Raw genomic sequence first — 17,935 nt, forward strand, 5'->3', positions numbered from 1 at the left:
AAACTTGTGATGCTAATGCAGCTGCACTTGAGCTGGGCTATATTTAGGAAAGATCTCAGCTGTGGGGCCTTCACTGCCTCCTGCCTGTGTTTGTTTCTGGGCCCGCTGTGGCTCTAGGTGTTTTTAAAAATGTATGCTGGAGGAAACGTTATGCTACAGAGGCAGGTGGCTGTTAGCAGCAGTGTGAGGGACGTGAGAGGGAGGGAGGAACACAAGCGCACTCCCGTAATCATCTCAGGACTCAACGCTTTACTGCGCTAATTCTACACAGTGGAAAGAGTGTATCCATGACAACGCGCCAGCAATAGGATTACTCCTTTTTCTGCTAGGAGCCATGAAACACATTCACATCACGCTGGACCTGCCCTTGATGCCTTGTCTGAGGATGTTGATTGTCTGGAATACTGAGACGAGTGTATGTGTGGCGGAGGAGGAGGCTTGAATGTCCTTGTTGCTCCTGCACTCAGTCTTGCAGGTCTAGACATGCCAATATTCTCAGCCTTTTAAAGTTTCTGTTCAACATAGCTTATCTTGCTCACACACACATGCTCACATGCGTACATGCAAAAAGGGGTGACACCTCCTGTGCTCACTAATTCTGACACTGTGCACACGCTGAGCTGTAGCTGCTGGTGCAACTGATATATCAAAGCATTTCTGATCTTTGCGCCTCAGAAAGAATTTTCACTCTAATGTCATATTTATTTCTAACAAGAATCACAAAGGGACTATAAAATATTAAAATATCTAGTTACTTGAACACACATATTAACTTAAACATGCACTGTATGCTTTTCATCATCCGTATAACACCCTGCAACAACCTATAAAAAGCTAATATGTCTCTGCACTTAGAAAAATATTATATATTATATATATATATATACACCTTTAGTTTTTAGCTTTAAAAAATGTTGTATCATAATGATAAAAAATGAAAGATGGTGTGTATTAAATGGAAGCCATCATCCTTATTCATATATTCAGAATAACATTTCAGAGTTTGGCCATACAGTAATACTGCAAGGTTGGCATGGAAACAAGCATACAGTATACGATGAACTCAGACACCTCTACTTCTCAGTGGCCAGATCTCATCCAGTGCACACAATATTTACACAACAGGTCTTTTTGCCCGAATACATGCTTTAAAAGCGGGGACACAGAAAGGGCAACATCACCCCGTTTCATCCTCCCACACAACAATATTGTGTGTCGTCTGACATTTACAGTGCAGCTTGTATTTTAGAAAGTCGGTATGATTTAAAAAGTTACTAATGATGGCCTGGAGATAAAGAAATATGCTCTACATCCCTAAAAGAGTGAAATTTAAGGACCAAAGCTCCTCAAAACGTTCATAAAATGCCAACAAATTAGTATACTGTTATTTTATTTACCTATGGCTTTACTTCTTTTGTTGTGGTCAGCCTTAATAAAATTACCTACCCCCCACTGTGGCTGATTTTATAGGCGCCTTTTACAATTGTTCAGTGTGTGCTACTGCCAAGAAAGAGCATTTCCAAGAAAACAAGCAGCACAAAGCAGCAGAAATGATCATATTCTTACTTAACAGGAAAGCTTGGCTGTGCTGTCATGGTATATTCCAATTTCCAATAAAACAAATCTTGTATTATACTAGTATTTCCACATACCTGCCAAATAAATATTCATTAATAACAATAAAACATTAAATTAAATGTCATGATGCCCTGGAAAGGCAGATCAAGGGGGTAAAAACTAGCATTTGAATATGGTGACTGTCTTACACCGCAAGCAAACCATAGCTGGTAACCCAAGAGACATAATGAATGCAAGATGTACCAGAGCACATCAGATACAGCCTGTGTAGCTCTTCCTATCTCGCAGAACAGCTGATCTGTTGTTCAGCAGACTTTTCATTTGACCAGAACAAAAGTTAAACTCCTCTGTGCCACGATGACCTCCCATTCCCCGTCCCATCTTTGCTCACCAGTCCCTGGGCGTCCCATGATGATTTGCTTGCGTGGAGCAGGATGAGGCGACTCAGCCGGCAGTATGAGTGGCAGCAGGGCGGTCGGTGTGGGGTGACAGGCTACTGGCTGTGGCAGTGCTCCCCCAGAGGTGTCCTGGTGTCCTTCAGGTTTCCTCTCCCTCTCCCTGCCTCCAGAACCAGAGGAGGACAGGACTGAGCCTGATGACGTGGACATGGACCCAGGGGTTGAGGGGCTGGACAGGGCAGCATGGCCTGCTGTGCCTGGAGTCAGGGACTGGGAGGAGACATCAAAAATGTATTTTTAGTGTTTGGATACTCCTGACTCACACCACTTATACAACATGACATCCAAAATGAAAGGCTGTTATTTTTGAGAACCTAATTGTTAAAATATAGCAACTGCTAAATCCACTGCATTGATCCATTTGTTAAGCATGTGCCAAACACTTCACAGCAGTGCTAATAGTATTTTAAGCTACCAATTGAAGTGGAGGAGGGATTTCAGAGGTTTCTGTCCATTTGATACATTTTGCCATCTTTCTTTTATATATTTTTCAACTATGAACCCAAACTGAGCTGGAGGATGCTCAAACAACATAACTCACCTTCAAAGTGGTTTTTCTAAGACCAAATAATTATTTATACATAAGGTTTGAACCCTGAGACATTCATACATTCATTCATTCCAAATGCTAAAACCTGATATCATTTAATAGATATTTTGTGACACCACCCATTTGATACCATATGGACCATATATTCTGCTATACTGAGGTATCTTTTAGCAAACTCACAATATAACATTACATATACTATAATAAGATTTCATCTGCATGGTTCATTTTACTGTCCATCATCACACTTCAAGAAAAACAGTGACTTCCTTACTGAGCTGGAGGTGACCAGGACCAGTGTGGATGGGGGGTTGCGCAGGAGAACTGCACCATTGGTGGTGGCCCCGTTGATGGGGACCGGTGCCTGCAGGCCTGGGGGTGCTGTGTGTTGGGGATGGCTGTGCTCCCTGGACCTGCTTCTGTCTCTTCTTCCTAACGGACCATCAGAGAATTTGGCCAGGGGGACATCCGGGTTACGGACAATGACTGGGGAATCACGATGGGGCACAATACGGCGTGGTGAAGGTTCTTGGGGCAGTGGGGAGGGAGGTGTAGGAGAGACCAGCATGGGTGGAGGCGTGGAAGCAGCAGAGGATGGTGGCCTGCTGGTGGCGCTACGAGGCCGAGGGAAGGAGAGTGAGGATGGGGTTGTGGGCTGACTCTGGGGGGAGAGGACTCTGAAGGCGGCAGGGCAGTGGCCTAGAGTTGGCTCACCTACCACTCCTCCTCCAGCCACCAGCTGCTGTTGCTCAGGTTTGGTCTGGTAGTCCTGGATGGTAGGCAATGGAGGAGGCGGGTGAGTGTCGAGCTTCCTCTTGCTGGGACTCATGGGGACTGTAAAAGTGAGGTTGGTCTGAAAAGTGGGCACAATCCCAGACAGGTGCCGCTCTCGCTCGGCACCTGGTGTACCTATCTTAGTGCCGCTAAGCTGGCGATGGCGGTGCGGAGTAAGTGAGGCAGGAGCAGTAATGGGGCTGAAATTTGCAGGGCGGAAACCAAAGAGTGGAGAGGGTGAGGGTGACGGAGTAGGGGAGAAAGGCGACTGGTTCGAGATGGGGGAGAAAGAGGGCGTGCCTGAGCGTGAGCCCCCCAGGGACACCAGCATAGTCGCTGCCTCACACTCGTCATAGTCAAAACGAGAGAGGTCCTGGGGGAGCAGAGAGGGTAGGACTAGACGAGGACGGGAGTCTCCACGGCTGCTTGCCTCACTGCTTTCTCGTGACGTCTCATCCCAGTCAAACTCTGAGCTGGCTCTCCCGCCACTCAGTCGAAGGTCAGATGGTGTGAGGGTTCCTGTGCTGCTGGCTCCACCCCGCTCCCGGCCTCCTCCACTGGCTTCCATTTCCTTGGTCCTCATTGAGAGGTGTCTGGAGCAATATCCTCGGCGCTGGGACTCTTTCGAGCAGCCCTCTCTGGAGCATAGTCTCCTCCACTGCTTCCCATTGAACTTCTTTCGGATGCCTGTTGGGGTGCACACCACATCTCCCTTCTTGTATTTCTGCTGGGCAGCTGTCAGTGGGGTGCGGGAACGTGAGGAGGAGGAGGAGGAAGAACCTGATCCAGATCCACCTCCACTGACTCCTCCTCCACCAGAAGACCCTCCTCCTGAGGCCTTTTCCACTCTGGAAGAGGATGCAGTGGAAGAAGAGATGGGAGGGAGAGGGGGGAGCTGGGGGGTGGCAATAACAGCACCAGCTGCAGCAGCTGCTGCAGTTGCTGAGTCAAGGCTTAACAGAACAGATGGATGAGAGGGGTGCGGGTTCAACGGTAGGTGGGTGGAGGGGATCCCAATACCCCGCACAACAGAGAGAGGTGGGTTGAGGTAGCCAGGTGGGGGCTTAGAGATGATCTGGCGATGTTGGGCAACTGCCATTGGCTTGGCCCCAGGTATGACTGCCCCCATTGGGACCATGTTAAAGTGGGACACCTCCATGTCTTCCTCTGGGGTGAGTGGCATGTACGGGTGGTGTTGCTGCTGTTGCTGCTTTACACTGTTCTCCCTTTCTCTCTCTCTTTCCCTCTCTCTTTCCTGCTTTCTCTGGTGGTCCCTCTCTCTCTCTCTATTGTCTTTCTCAATTTCCCACACTCTGGCAGGAGTCAGACCTAGGGCAGATGCTGGAGTTACTGGAGAGGCAATGTTATGGCATGATGTAGAGGAAACAGGGACCATGCCTGGGTAGGGCATTCCTCTTCCCAACACTGACGCCACCCCTACAGTCATCCCTCGGCTCAAATGACAAACCTCCTGCTCCACATCCATCTCCTTCTTATCCTCCCGCTCTCTTTCCTTTTCTCTAACCCCTACTACTGTGTCTCGTCCTCCTCCAGAAGGCAAATCCAGGTCCCAAGGTGGGACCAGAAGCCTAAGTGTTTGCCGAGAGACCCACACTGCTTGGGTAGGACCAGCTGCCCCTCGGCCATTGTTTTCTTGGTCCACAGAGTAGGCCCTTTCCTCAGACAGCAGGACGCGATAGCGGTTGGCCACTGCAGGGTGTGTGTCTACCTCAGTCACCACCCCTTCTCGGTACCACTGGCCCTCGGTGCCCTCCTCATTGCCAAATGGGACACAGACACGGGTTCCAATAGGTACTGGATGGACACCAGGTGGTGGAGCATCTAGGATAATGTCCACAACCCCTGGGGGGCTGTCATGTTGATATGGATAACGACACAGGGTCTTCTCCCCATTCAGTTGTACCTCCAGGCTTCCAAATTCCCCACTGACCTTACGGACAACCCCAGCCCGGAAAACCAAGTCAGAAGGTCCCCCGTTATCCCTCCTTTCCCCTACTCCTGCCTCGTCACTTTTTCTCCTGAGTTGGCGGGCGAGCACACGCTGATTCTTCAACCCTTTTGCCAGGGCATCAGACAGCGCATCAGGGAGACTGGATGGTGCGTGTGCAGACATCTGTGTAAGGATGTGTGTGTCGCCCACTACCTCCAGGTCGGCTGAGTGCTCACTGGCAGTGTCTGTGGAGGAGCAGCGGGGCAGAGGGCTGGGCGAAACTCGCTCTGGATCTCTCACTCCATCACCTCCCCCAGGCCTTTCCCTCTCCCCTCCCAGTAACAAGGTAGGGGGTCCAGGGGAGCCGTCCTGTGGCCCGTCCCTGCCAGTGGTCCTGCTATGGAAGTCATCCATCAGGCTCCTTACCTGACTGCTGCTATTAGGGTGCAGGATGCTAATGTCACTTCCTGAACTTGTTGACCCATGATTGAGGACCCCACCACTCAGAGGAAGAGGCGAGGGTGTGCTGGAGGCAGGGTTGCTAAGGTTACCAACTGTAGTAGATGAGCAGTGTTCAGAGGTGTACTTCTTCTTGGGAACGCGGGCCTTGAACGTGGCTGTTTTACGGCTGGAGGCAGGGTTTGGGCTGTTGTTGGCGCTTGGTGTACTACTGTTACTACAACTGCTACCACCACTGTCACTGTGGCTGCCACCGCTTACGGCCGACCTCCCTGATGTCTCGTCAGAGGATGTCAGCAATTTCCCTGAATCCATCACAAGCGATACTGTTGTCTCTGACGACCCGTCCCTGTGAAGCCCCTCCCCCTCTGAAGTGTCACATGCTCTCATTGGGTCCACCTGCGAGGACTCTGAGTGTGAATTAGAAGAAATAGGGGATCTGCTTCTGTCTCTGTTCTCATCTGAATCTCTCTTCTCTCCTCCTTCTGGGGCATCCCCTGCTCCACGACGCTTTCCCCCTTTGGCCCGGGTGGAGGGAGGAGAGCGCCGGCCCTGCTTTTTTATCGGCTTCATCTTTTCATCTAGCTTTCCTTTTCTCCAAACAAGTCTTTTTATTTATTTATCCCAGAGATTCTCCTTGGCGTTCCTCTCTTGCACTGCCAAGTTTTTTTTCCTTCTTCCTTCTCCTTTCCTTTTTATTTTTCCTCTCTGCCTGGGCTTCTCTCTCTCATCCTGTCTTGTCTTCGTTTTGCGACTTCGGCACTTGTCCACTTTCTTCAACAGACTCTGAAAGAAAGGGAACAGGGAGGTTACTCATGTGGTAAATACATTCAGACATGCACAGAGCGTATTTGTCACACAGGATAGCTAATAGATACATAGCTCCGAGAAGAAAAGTGACTGATTGAATCAAAATTAAACATCCGTGAAAATATCCAAGTTCCATGAGAGTAATTCAAAATAAAAGCACAGCAAATGGGGCCTTGTGTTTACAGTCCCGATAAAAAAAATGAGAGTAGTAAACAGTTAATCATTAATTTTAAGAGATGTATTTCCTGCTAAATGATGCACAATAGTACCAGAGTAGTAATGAACATGACTCATCTACAAATTCATTACACATTAATTCATTGCATAACAGGTTCTACTCACATTGCACAAGGCCTATATCCATACCAGATACATACTGAAAACAGGAGCCCATATTGTAGAGTAAACACAAAGTAGTCTTACAACACAGTATGGAAATAATGAGGAGCACTTTGCAATTTGCCCAGACAAGCCTTTCTGCATGCACTCCTCTCTCTCTCTCTCTCTCACACACACACACACACACACACACACACACACACACACACACACTACTTGTTGGCTGGGGCAGTAGAGGCGGGGGAATTCCTTCTGTGCTCGCATACTGAAACCCTCCCTTTCTGTCTCTCACTCCCTCTCTCTCTCTGTGGGGACCTTTATCTATGTATTTCAAAGCAGAGTCAATCCGCCCCTACAAACTCCATTTCCTGTGGAAGACCATTACCTAACTTCCCATTACTTTATTCCTCCCTCTCTCTTTGTTACTATTACACTTTCATTCTTATTCCCTACCTACTTTCTCTCTCCTGTCTCTAATATTGATTTCTACTTGTCATCTCTCTCTTCCTCTGCTCCGTTTCCACTAAGTCTCTATCCTTGTTTTGTGCTGCAGTCATCCAGACAAGCAGAGTTGTTCTGAACAGCTGTTATTCCACACCAAAGTCACAGAGAATGACTCTTCACCATGCCAGAGTCATTGAGAACCTCTCCTGTTCCACACTGGACTCATTCACAGTTCTGCCTCTGTTTAGAAAGTAAAACACATTGATTTTGCTGACTTGCTGAACGGAGGACCGTTGTCATTTAAATGGTTTGTTTGCTCTGTGGCTGATACGCGTGGGACTTGCCTCAGGTCCTGAGTGCTGTGTGCTCTGCCTCATTTCTTCCAATACAAGAGCCTCCACAGAGCTACGAGTGCCAGAAAAACGTTAACAACAAGTGTATAAGAGGCAGAATCAACACACCCCCTATGTGCTCTGTCATGCTTTAGAAATTTCTCACTCCAGCTGTGGTATTCACCGTCAAAATGTTCTGGAGTGATGTCTATCAAACACTACTTGCCAGCGTTTGTTTGTTAACTTACATGTCTGCCTGTCTGTCCTTGTCTCTGCAGCCATCCTCCCACCAGTCTTTCTTTCTGTCTGCCTGTTTCTTTTTCCTTTTGCTGCCTTCCTGTTTGTCTGTGAAAGCTTGAGTTCATTCAGGTCCTTTTAATATCTGCCACATCATATCAGCTGGAGAGAACTCCATTTTCAGAGATGAGTGCCGGCTGTCTCAAGGCCACACACACACACAGCAAACGTCTATGACATGATAGTTGATAGTGTACACAGAGAACTAAAGAGTTCACAGCCATCCCAACGCTCTATGTAAATCCCTATTTAGGACAACCAGCCCTGGAGCAGCCACCATAAAATAATTTGGCAGCTGGCCTTACTTGGTCACGATAGAGGTATGCTACGTGTGTTTACTCAGTAGTGCAGTGTGTACAACAGCTGGTGTCGAGTCATGGGCCTATTGATAACAGCTTAAAGACAAACTGATGCAATTTGCAGTCTCCTCTTTGAAACACAGAGCAAGGAAGTGTGTTCGGGAGCTACAGTGGACTCCTGTGCCCCAGGTACACACCAGGTCCAGTGTAACAAGCTCAGTAACACTAGAACTGCACATAACAGTGTTTACCTTTTTTATATGTTGACGTTAATACATAGTAAATATGGCTGAAGGAGGAATCAAGTTGATATAAGTCATGTGAGGTGAGAAAAACACACTGCGCTGCTTCAGTGGATGCATCATTTAGCTTTAACCAAGCGCCAGTGTCCAGGTTTAACTTTAATCATTTAATCTTTCAACTGTGCTAAACCAAACCGATAACCACTTAAACAACACGCAGGCTATTAATATATCAAGTGTTCACTGCTATAAATATAAAACACATCAGAGCCACACATTCACTATAATAACAATGAGCTTTTTTTTTTTTACACACTTTTCCCTCCTCGATGCTGTTTGCTAAACATTTTTAATGATATATATTTCAGAGCCACAGTGAAAAGTTGGGCCACCTCTTTAAAGTGTATAACAGGATTATTCCTGCGCTTTGTGAAGGACAGGCCAGGGTGTATAAATATATTGACACACTCATAATCCAGAGCAGATAACAGCTGTTCAAAGCTTCTCTAGAAAAGGCCCCAAAGCACAAAATGCAAACTACAAGAGGTGATGTCGTCACCTCTGGTTTAGCTGGATAGTACCGTGTATGTGTCAAGCCCTCGTAGTACCGCGATTACTACGAGTTTTACTCCACAACACAGCAGCAGGCCGTGACGTGCGGCGACCAGGCCTCGGCTACACACAGGCCGCTTGGAAATCCTCCACTGTCACCGCGAAATACCCGGTTTAACGGGCACACCGACGCTTAACACCAACAAACACGGCCCGTGCTCCACTGACACACACACACACACACACACACACACACACACACACACACACAACACACACACAACACAAACACAAGTGTCGGTGACACCGAGCCAAAGCTGCCCGGACAACTTTAAACTGCTCGTCGTTTGTAATTGTTGCAGCGGAGATACAAGAGGGAGAAAGTCCCAGTGTGTTGTCACAAACTAGTCCAAGGAGGACCAGGCCCTCAAACCCCCGAGACGCACATGAATTGACGAAAAAAAAAAAAAAAAAAAAAAAAAAAAGAGGAAGAAAATATGTGAGAGTAAGAAAGAGGAGGACTGACAGTTTCCACGGTTTGACACCAACGCAGGGAAAATAACATTTGTTCTAGGAAGTCCATCGGCGGTTATGGCGTTGAATTTATTTCTAGTGGAAAAGTTTCTAGCTCTCCATGTCCAGACGCACCGCTCCCTTTTTTTCGCAGAAGACACCCACTCCGCCCTGTCCTCCTCTCCCTCGGCCACCCAGATATCGGAAAATCTGCTGATCAGCTCAGCTGCTAACACTGTTTATTCTGATCAACAACAAGCCCCACTGCAGTGCTGCAGGAGAAAGGCTGCTGAGCAGCTTATACTCACCACAGCTATCACAGCACCCCAGGGTGTTTCTCTGAGGAGTCCGCCGGGTACAATGAGGCAGGGTGGCCGGTCGTCCAGCTGCCGATTAGCGGCCGTTCATGTTTCTCCGGCAAAGCAACTTAAAGGAGGAAAAACTCCTGCCCTGTACATTTACACTACAGTCGCAAAATGGTGAATGAAGCCCCAGAGCCTTGACAACCAGCCCGGGCAGCCAATCGCAGAACACGAACGGATACAGTAGCCAATAGGATCCCGAGGAAAGGGAGCGGGGGCGGAGCCTCGTGTCAAAGTAAATTTGATCGACGGGGCGCCGTGGCCAATCCCAATGTGGGAAAACAGAACAGCTGTTGGGAGAGCGAGGCTGCGGCGGCCAATGGGGTTTCTCTGAGGGCGGGACTTCTACAGGCACGCAGGACAGGAATGAAATATTTTTCTCTTACTTTTTATTTTCTTACTCGTTTCATCCATTTTTCATTTGTCTCCAAACAGGAAAACATGCGCGCAGACAGAGAGGAAGAGTCTGATCTTCCTTTACTGGACTAAAAAACACTAATATCACACTTTCAGATTCAATGCATGTTTGCAGATGTTAAAACTTAAACTCGCAGTTATAGAACAGCTTTAATAAGACCGGCTAACTATCTATGTGATATTTACTATGTGTATGTATTCACTATGTTGTGCAACTCTCCAGTATGATCCGTGTAGGCTACAGGTTGAGTGTGGCTTCAGCAGGAGCCACAAAGAACACCAACTCCCAAATTCTCCTGGTTTGTCTCCTCCAGCCCTCACATCTTTCACTCTCCCCCTCCCAGCTAATCAGACGCGCTCTAAGCCACCCAGCATCCCTTAGTCCCGCCTCCCCAGCCAATCAGGACGGCCGTTGGAGGCCATACGTCACCAGAGCACCGTGTGATTGGCTGAGAGGCCTTAGGTCTGCAGGCCAATGACCGAGTGCTGTGGTGAGGTCATTATGCTTGTTGCCATCAGCTTGGCCAAACAGGAAGAGTGAAACCCCAGTGAGTAAGTTGGTCCAAACATGGGATTATGGCTCCTGAGAGAGTGACCCATATACACCTTGGGCCTCCCTGCACACACACACACACACACACACACACCCACACACACACTGTGTCTGCAGAGAGGCCTGCATGTGTACGAGCAGGTACTGCCTGTAATACACTGAAGAATACAAGACAGCATGCAAACAGGCTAAAAAAATACAGTAAAACATGCATGAGTGCACGCACGGACTCGTGCATGTGCAACACACACAAGCGACACAGTTGCATCCTGCAGCGATTTCATGAGCCACTAATGGTGCGTGGATTGCTGTGCAGCACTGCGACAGGCTGTTTCTATAGCTTACAGGCACAGATGGCGAGTTTGGTCAGTAATGATACAGAGCTGGCTAGTTGTGGCTTCGCAGCCTGCCTGGTATATACACGCACACATTCACGCGCACACGCACACAGGCGAGTGGGCACACTTGCAACAGCTACGCACAACTGGGTGTACGCATGCAAGCAAGCACCTACACACACATAGCAGGCGCAGTGGAGTTATAACATGCCCGGGTGTTACATAACCTGTATGGGTAGTGGAACACACACACACACACACACACAGAGATGTACACACTGTGACCAGGCCTGTGCAAACACATATACATACACACATTTTGTCACATTCTGTGCAGAGTGTACAAGCTCTCTGAGCATGCAAGCATCCAGACATGCGCTGTTGCACATGCACCAAAGATCAGCACAGGTTTATTATTTATATTGAGATTGCACAGGAAACAAACACAACCTGAGCTTTCGGGTATTTACTGTACCTGCATGGCCACAACATGCACAACTTGTGACTCATAAATCTGCACGTATGCACACTTGAGCAGTAGACGAAGAGTGAGTGGGATCTCCAGACATCTTCCACACCCCTGATAGTGAAGCACTGCAGCGTCTGTCTCTCTCTCTCTCTGACTCTTCATTCACCACAGATGAGATGTGTATTCAGAAATGTAGGGCGACTACAGCGAGCGCACAACTTTGAGGGGTGGCTGGTTTCATAAGGCGCTGCCAGGAGACATTAGGCGGAGAGAGAGACCCGAGATTTAAGTCTCAGAAAAGCTTTAGAATAAGGCTGGAAATAAAGCGTGAAGGAGAGTTTAGCGTTAAAAAGTAGAACAGAGGCAGACAGTGAAGAGAATTATGAAAGACAAGTTGTTGCACTGAGAAAATGATGACCGTGAACCATGAAAGCAACAGAAACAAGAGCAGGAGAGAAGGAGAAAGAGCTCAGGCAGACAGAAACAGGGAGAGAGAGATGGCCACAGAGTCTGCAGAAATTGGGCTGTTTGTGAATGAGCAGCATAAATCCAGTTGGTATTACCACTTTCTAAGAATGAGGTAGAGAGCTGTGGCTAAGCCCCCCAATTCCAGCCACTTTACACTAGAAGCATTATGGCCACTTAACCGCTAAACAGCTTCAGGGACCCTGCTCTGTGCCTGACCCAACACTCTAACACTCTCTAATTCAAGTGTGTGTCTGCGTGCTTTAAAAAAAAAAAAAAAAGAAAAAATCAAGAGCGTGAGTTGGACCAGATGAGTCCAACTCACCAGCAGCATTTTGAGGCGGAGTAGATGTAACATCCTGCACCTGCTGTGAATAATGAAATCTGAGATGAGCATACAGTCACTCACAGCCACTGCCTGTATAATTATCTGCAAAAACCTGACATGTCTGCAGTGTCAGCAGAATAACCTGCATTACAAAGCAGCTTTTATACTAATATTATAGAGAACATATTAATTGTGAACAGAAAGTGACAGCCAGGTTTGTGCTCGTTCAACAACTTTGGGTCTACCTACATCTGAAAACTTCATACATACACACGAGGACTGTGTGATAACAGCCGAAAGCTACAGAACAAGTGAGTAAGTGGACCTGAAACTAAAAGCTGTTTCCAAAGCGCACAATGACCCGTCAAACTCCACTCTGAAGTCCAGGTCCTGAAGCTGCTAAGAATCACGGAAAGTTTAAACGTCAGAAATCAGCAAAGTCAATGTGCTGATGAAGACTGTGACACGGCTGAGCGCGGCAGAACAACTGAGCTGTGGTGAAAAAGTGCTTAGATTAGTAGGAGCAGTAACACACTGCAAAAATATTCTTACAAGCTTTGAATTAAATTTGACTTAAATACGTAACATTATGAACAACTAACTCTTTAATTAAACAGTAACACTTACATTTAACAGTATATCACATTTGATACGTTCTGATGGACACAGTGGAGTAAAAACTACAATATTTCCATCTCAAATGTAATGGAGTACAAGTGTAAACTGGCAAAAGTACTGTATTAGAATAAATGTACTTTGTTACACGACAGGAAATGACCTTGAGTTTCAATTGTTTTGTCAAACACTGTTTTGAAGCTCAAGAATAAACTGTCAAGCTCAAAGTTAGACATATATCGAAGTTAGACATATAAAGAAAGAAAAAATGTTTTCTCAGTGGCAGATTTGTTCGTTTTTGTATTTTAGTCACTGGGATTTTCATTTCCTTTGGCACAGCACAGACAGAAGTTGAGTTTTCACTCCTCAGTTTCTGTTACATGAGTCAACACGTGTCCACTAACATTTTAGTTTGGACGCTGCCAGTTTAAAACACACCTATTTCCTAAACAGCCTCACATGCAGTATTTACTGTATATGTTCGCCTCTGAAGAACACACACTCTTTGCTGTGCTGTGGTTAAAGCAGATGAAACATGAGCTGATGTTGTTTTTTGGCATCACTGTTTAAATGGAGGACTGGCAGGTGCATAGTCAGCTGCCTTAAAGTGACTTTGACTATACTTTTATTACCTTTCATATATTTCACACTATACCACCTTTGTAATTACCAGTATTTGCAGCACTTGCTCAGTAGATGGCGCCATCGTCCTTGAGTAAAACACAGAAGTCTAAAAGCAGGGACCCTGGAAGTTCATGGTTTTTGGTTGTTTCTGGGACCCTGTGAAAATTGTCAGTAAAACTGTTACTGTCATATTCTCAGACAATAACTAAGGAGCTTGAAACCACTTAAGTTCTTACATTTAGAGCTGGTTTGCATTTTATTAGTGAGTGGAGAGAAAACAGAGGTTGGAAAAATGCTTGTGATGAAGGACTCTGGATGGATACCCACCTTTACTGGACCGTAATCCCTCCAGGTGCTGCACCTCAGCAGGTCTGCACCGGACTGTCAGAACACACTGATGAGCCCACAGACCTGAACCACAGTGAGCAGACGTCCTCCACTCACAGATATATTGGATCCTTATTACTGAGGACTCAGAGAGACAATCAGGATCCAGAAATAAGACCCACCTGTCAGCAGGTAACCCACTACACACTGACTGTGTCTATGTTTAATAATAATAATAATAATAATAACTTTATTAACCATATCCTTACTGGGATAGCACCTAATCCACCTGTTTAATCAGGTGTAGGTGTAATAATGCAAACTGATCAGAGAACAGTAAACAAAAGGCAAAAAATAAAAAGCTTTGGTCACAATCACATGCACTGATCCACCAGGGAAGACAGGAGAGACATCAGGTTCATTTATTAAAATTAGAATAGGAAAACTAATCTGAAAAATTCAAATACTCACTGTAAACTCATAGATTTAATGATGGGCTGATATACTGCTGAGAAATCCAAAGTGTTTCAGTAAATAATATATTTTTTTAATTAGTAATTATCCAGTTCCTCAGTCAGGGTTAAGTGTATAATTCATCTAATAAGAAATATGACATTAATGATGAGTCTCACCCGGTTGGAAACGCTGGAGGTCTCTCTGTGACCCGCTGGTGAAAGTGCAGGCGGAGTCCCAGCAGGAGTGCAGCTACAATGCATGATAATTAGCCTTCTGTTGTGATCTGGCTTCTGTCAGCGTCTCTGTGGGCTGTGACCTCTGACCTCGTCCCTCAGCCAGACAACAATCCCTCCCAGCTGGAGGCCTAGCAGCCCGTCAATCACCTCCTTTTAGCGCCGTGCGTCCCCTGTTGAGACCAGCAGCCGACGCAGGCTTCACAACAGATTGTAGGAGAGAGAAGAGGCGACGGGAGCTCAGGGTGAGTGGGACTGAAACAAATGATGGAATGATTAACACCATTTTTAACAATGTTGTTACAGTAAAGAGAGTCAACCAAACTTTATTCCCAACATGGCTCCACAGAACAGTACAATTAGGAAACACACACTTAGTTCCCCCCTGCTTTATTAGAAATCATTGAGAATACAGTTATTACAATAATTTCATTAATAGTAAATTTGTTAGACATTTGCACCAGTGAAATACAAACAGGCCTGTATCCTCCATCCTGTTGCCCAAGACACTGCATCTAAATCTAGTTTTCTATCCTTTTTATTTCATATTGTTTAATCAAACTGTTTCTGTTCTTGTTAAATAATTAACAGCATAAAACATAAAATATTTATCAGCAGGTCTGTGAATTATTTCTTTAATAACATGTCATTGTTATTCCTTTACACATTCAAATTGCTTTAATGTCTTACCAACAATCAGAAACAAAACAGAAACCCCCTCCAGATCGGAGAAGCTGCTACCTGTGAATTTTTAGCATTTTTGCTTAATGAGAAAAGGCCTTTTCTTATTCATTTTTGATATGTTAAAGTGAAAAGTAGAAAGTGAAGTTTTTTCTGCAGAATGAGGACTCAGAGTACGTGTGTTCAACCTCTGGGTGGATTATTTTTCCCAGTGTAATATTGCTAAAAATATCAGAACGTCTTTCTCTTCAATAAACGAGATAATTCATGTTTCCTGTGAGTGTAAGAAGCACTAGACGTCTTCATTTAAATTTTGTGTGCAGTTTAGAATATTTTTTTCCAAAATACGTGAAATTGGAGAATTATCTTTTATAGTTAATTACATTAAATACAAAATATGTCCATTTGATTTCTGTGCTGTGGCATGTAGGTGTAGATGGTAAAAACTAATGTGGATTAGTGGAAATGAAAACATTTGAAGTGCACACTGAAATGGTTGAAGTATTAATTTGTTATTTTTTCACTCTAATATCTTCCATAATGGAGACTTTCCCTCAGCATCAGTTTCCAGACGGGCAGCTGTTCAGTCTAGACATAAATGTGTGTTTACATTTTTGTGTAAACAGTCTTCAGGCGAACATTCAATTATAACGCCATTATGGTTTAACATGAAAGTCCCAGCAGTCCTGAGTAAGTCTCGCGAGAGTTTGGATGGTGTAGAACAGGAAGCTGCCAGAAGAGGGAGCCAGAGTCCCAGGGACATGATTTTCATGATCATTGATAAGAAAATCAACTCAGTTTGTGTTTTTATGAGTTTAGGATTTAAACGTACAAAGGGACTGGTCAAGATCTTTAGTTTAAAGAATCTGCCCATGTGGACACTGAGGGCGATTAACCTAAAAGACAGTGTTAATGGATTCACCCACATGTGAACCCTGCAGCCCAGGTGTCCTGTGAAGAATGTGCATGAATAAAGATGTTTAGTGTTTAAATGCAGTTTCTGCTCAAACTGTGATTTTGTGGGTATTCTGTTAATTATTTAAGTCATTTTTAAGCAAGACTTTGCTAATGTGTGTGTCTCCACGTAAATATTGCTGGATTCTGGTGTTTGGACAAACAAGCAAATTAAAATGAACATTTTTTTGTTTTTAGTAATTAGTGACCTGTTGGAGACAATATCTGACAGATTGTTTGAAAGAGAAATGGATTAAAATCAATCATTGATACTAAAACATCTTCAGGACCTGCCTTTAAAAAAAAACAAACCCTACAGCCAAACCCTGACTTTCCAATCAAACCCAAAACAGGATGACACAACAACAAAAATGTAATATTTGTGAGTGGGAACAATTATTACTCTAGTTTGACTCACTAGACAAAGCAGAAGATAAACCCACACAGTGAATGAAAGAAAGTTGCCAGTCTGGTGAGTAATTAAAACTTCCACGTAGACCGAGGTAAAAAACATGAGGTGGGTAGATCACCGAAGTGTCATTGGACGTAATTAGCATCATAATTATTAAAGTTCACAGGGATTTTATCACGGTGCTCCTGACTAGAGCAGAGAACAATATTTTTTCAGCTGCTCACTCAAGAAAAGAGCTAAACATCTACGAAAATAACATTAACACACAAGGAATTTCTACATTATTTAGTAATAAAACTGGGTGTCATTCAGAACCACACTACAAAACATGAGGAAAAGCAGAAATAACGTAACAACGAATATTCTGAATGCTTACTGATGACCAACAAACTTTTCTCTGCACCGGAGCAGAAAACAAGGTCTGCAGAAGGCTGACACAAACATCTCCTTCCATTGTCATCAATTCTCTCCCATCAAGGTCTTTTTGGCGCAGCTGTCTCCCAGTCTGTGACAAAAAAAATCCACAGGCCCATTGTGAGAAGAGAGAATGCTTATCCCTGGATGGCTTTTCTTCCCTAACAAACTCAGACCAGTATATGGTACTTGACCTGCTGTTGACATGACTCGAGTCATGAAGCCACCACAGAGGCGGGCTGCCATGACAAGGCTGCAGGTCGCAGCACAAAGACAGATCTGACCCAGTGATAACAGTCTGGTGCCCCCAAATCGATGAGTCTCTAATGTTGCTGTGAGCGGTGAATTAATGACCGATATACACTTTAATAAAACACTTTGAAAATCCAATTGAGAGAAGACATGTTAAATCTGCAGACCCAAAACATACATACTATCATACAACAGCAGCAGATCCTCTAAACACAAAGCTGCAAAAAGGAAATAATTTGTGAAAAATAATTCTAACACTTAATTATGTAAGTATCAAAGTTCAACTGTTCTGTTGACTGATGGATAAACTAACTGTTTAAACTCTATTAATAAGTACGTTGTGTACTCTAGTGTACAATTTAGCACCGAGCACCTCGACGCCTTTTGCAACTGAAGCTCAAAAGAAGGAAGGAAAAGAGGAAACCAAGAGAAACTGG

The 17,935-nt window shown here is 45.1% G+C and overlaps 1 protein-coding gene across 5 annotated transcripts in view; it reads right to left on the minus strand.

Moving 5' to 3' along the window:
- The window catches only part of cica (capicua transcriptional repressor a), a 30,581-nt gene extending 20,507 nt beyond the window's left edge, over nt 1-10,074 (minus strand). For 4 of the 5 annotated variants that reach the window (XM_026301144.1, XM_026301145.1, XM_026301141.1 and 1 more), the window contains exons 1-3: nt 9,907-10,074; nt 2,861-6,556; nt 1,970-2,246 (exon numbers count right to left, since the gene is read on the minus strand). In XM_026301144.1, the coding sequence (XP_026156929.1) occupies nt 1,970-2,246; nt 2,861-6,343 (3,760 nt within the window). In that variant the 5' untranslated portion in view covers nt 6,344-6,556; nt 9,907-10,074. Of the gene's footprint in view, nt 1-1,969; nt 2,247-2,860; nt 6,557-6,922; nt 7,042-9,906 lie in introns of those variants that run through there. The other variant, XM_026301142.1, reaches the window with a different exon arrangement.
- Nucleotides 10,075-17,935: the final 7,861 nt, after the last annotated feature.

Source organism: Mastacembelus armatus, chromosome 11 (assembly GCF_900324485.2).
Source record: "Mastacembelus armatus chromosome 11, fMasArm1.2, whole genome shotgun sequence".
NCBI lineage: Eukaryota > Metazoa > Chordata > Actinopteri > Synbranchiformes > Mastacembelidae > Mastacembelus > Mastacembelus armatus.